General features: G+C 33.0%; 1 protein-coding gene across 12 annotated transcripts in view; it reads left to right on the top strand.

Moving 5' to 3' along the window:
* Positions 1–2500, top strand: part of nwk (nervous wreck) — a 94909-nt gene that overhangs the window by 89687 nt on the left and 2722 nt on the right. For 2 of the 12 annotated variants that reach the window (XM_070114048.1, XM_070114047.1), the window contains one exon: positions 1501–1572. The exons of the other annotated variants lie outside the window; for them this stretch is intronic. In XM_070114048.1, coding sequence (XP_069970149.1) covers positions 1501–1541 — 41 coding nt within the window. In that variant the 3' untranslated portion in view covers positions 1542–1572. The remainder of the gene's footprint in view (positions 1–1500; positions 1573–2500) is intronic. 12 annotated transcript variants of the gene reach the window in all.

Genomic DNA, 2500 nt, shown 5'->3' with positions numbered 1-2500 from the left:
CAGATAGTATAATCATCAGAACAAATATTCATTTTGACAAAGAAGCGTTGTGAAGTATAGTAATCCACAGACATTATATTCTATTACTACAGTTACCATGAGCTTATTGCTATTCATGACGAATCCAAGTCACGGTTTTCTGCAAGAAGAAAATTATTGGTATATAGGATCTTGCATGTGCAGAGAGGAGCTCTGAAGATTTGACAGTGTATGAAATTAGTGATACTTAAGGAGTGAGACTAAAATGGAAATTAGTGTAAATTAAACAGTTGTTATACTGGTGCCTTTTCAGTAACATTAGCTAAGCTCTTAGCCTGTATATGTGAGAATCAGAATAGTGTTTTGCTGTGTGTTTATGTATGGTTTCAGTGTTGAATTCGCGTCGGAATGCCTTCAGGTTGTTATATATCCGACTGTGGACTGCCAGTTTTAATATCTTTAGATTAATTTAATGCTTATTCTCTATCCTTTATATTTCAGCTTACCGATTTGTTCCTAAAATTATTTAAAACATGTTCTTTGCTACAGCTAACCTTAGAGCACATATTAACAAGTCTACCGCCAACCTTAGAATACATTTTCTTTTTCTTTAAATTGTTTGTAAGCATCTATGTAAAGCTTGAGGACATTATATCCTCTAATCCTTTCATTTGCCTTGATTATGCGTTTAAGATTAGCCAGTCCTTCTGTTGACATAAGACCGTGCTTCTGTAATGCTTTATGGTGTCAGTAGAGCCTCGTATATCTCGTCCCGAATGACTAGCAACCAAGAGTACGTAATAACAGTCAAAGCACGTCCATTTCCGTAATTTGGTGAATAGTAATGATTACCCCCATTTGCAACACGTAATTTGTCATCAAAGACACAAGATTACAATCAAGGTTTAGACAGAAAAGCACAGGATTATAATGAAACTAAATTTATAGTGAATATGTACACTGCTAATGACTTAAGTCAGTGATACGGAAAGTGATATATATATATATATATATATATATATATATATATATATATATATATATATATATATATATATATATATATATATATATATGTATATATATATATATATATATATATATATATGTATATATATATATATATATATATATATATATATATATATATATATATATATATATATATATATATATGTATTTATGATTCGTATCATTTTGTATAGACTGGAGGTAATTTTACATATGGCGTGGATTTATATGTTTTTTTCTTGGCTGTCTACATTTACAATTTATTGTCTGCTAACTTCTTTTCAGAGTTCATTCTACAAGAGACACATCTTAACTTTTGTACTATCAACCTGCCTTGTATTTTTTCTTCTACTGCCATTCATCTTTTTTCTGTGGAAACAGGAACTGATATTTTCACCAAGAGAATTTTGATGTTTAAGAAATCCACTCAGGCTCGATTCCCAGTCAGGTAGCTCCTGAAAGAAATTATTAGCTACTCCTTTTTCAGTATTCTCTTGTTTTCTCTTGCAGTAGGCGTTCGCAAGAGCCAAATAGGTTGTCCCCAACACTAATGGCTCCGTAACTGCCCATTTGCCCATTCAGGTAATCCATTCTGCTAGGAAAATACATCAATGTGAAGACCCTCGTGAAGTGAAGCTGAATCCAATACTGAGCTTTTTTTTTACATCAGTGTTCCTAAATGCATGGATTAAATTTCGGTACTGACTGTGACACACATAAGACACCAACAGTAAAAAGGTTCCATTCCTAATAATGATAAAAGTAATAGTAACAATATTTCTTGTACTTGGCATTCAGACATAAATAATTAGTTGTAATTTTGTCTCAACTCGGTGATCGGTCTGTGATCATAAACAAAATTATGTTAACTTATTTACTTAAAACGTCTGTTTGCCTCAAACATATATGTAAAACAGCAGCATAGCTTTGCAAAATTCGGTAAAACCATATTATATCCCAATGAGTAAATGCTAAGAGTAAAACTAGTGATTCTGAAGAAACAGCTAAACAGCCTTATTGACTGAACAGACTTTGATTTGGGGGAAAATTCTTCTTAAATGCCATAGTTTAGCGTAACGTTTCTGTGTCTTCAATCTTCATTTTGTTCTGTTGCAGTCTGATATTTGTCCCTCCCCCATCTTTTTTTCAGTTTATTTTGTTGGTCTGATATTTTCCTTAATTTTGCAGTGCTTTTGAAACCTAAATATTCCCCTCTCCACATATTTGCAGTATTTTTTCTCTTCTTTTGGAATCTGACATATCCCCAACCATTTTTTTTAATCCTATATTATCACCCTTATTTTTTGTTGTTTTTGCCCTCGCCAACGCCCTCTGGCCAAACATCTCCCGCCAGGTCAGTGTCAGCTTTGCATAAGGTCATGTGGGAGGCTTTCGCTGTGACAGGCACCTACTTTTTTGTTCTTCACTGAGTGATCCTTGAGATTATTTTATGTTCCTTTCCTCTTCACCCTCTCTTTTTTCCTATCCTCTTTCTGTTTCTCTTTTCTAA

Source organism: Penaeus vannamei, chromosome 35, assembly GCF_042767895.1.
Source record: "Penaeus vannamei isolate JL-2024 chromosome 35, ASM4276789v1, whole genome shotgun sequence".
Lineage (NCBI taxonomy): Eukaryota > Metazoa > Arthropoda > Malacostraca > Decapoda > Penaeidae > Penaeus > Penaeus vannamei.
This window is presented reverse-complemented; position numbering and strand designations above follow the sequence as displayed.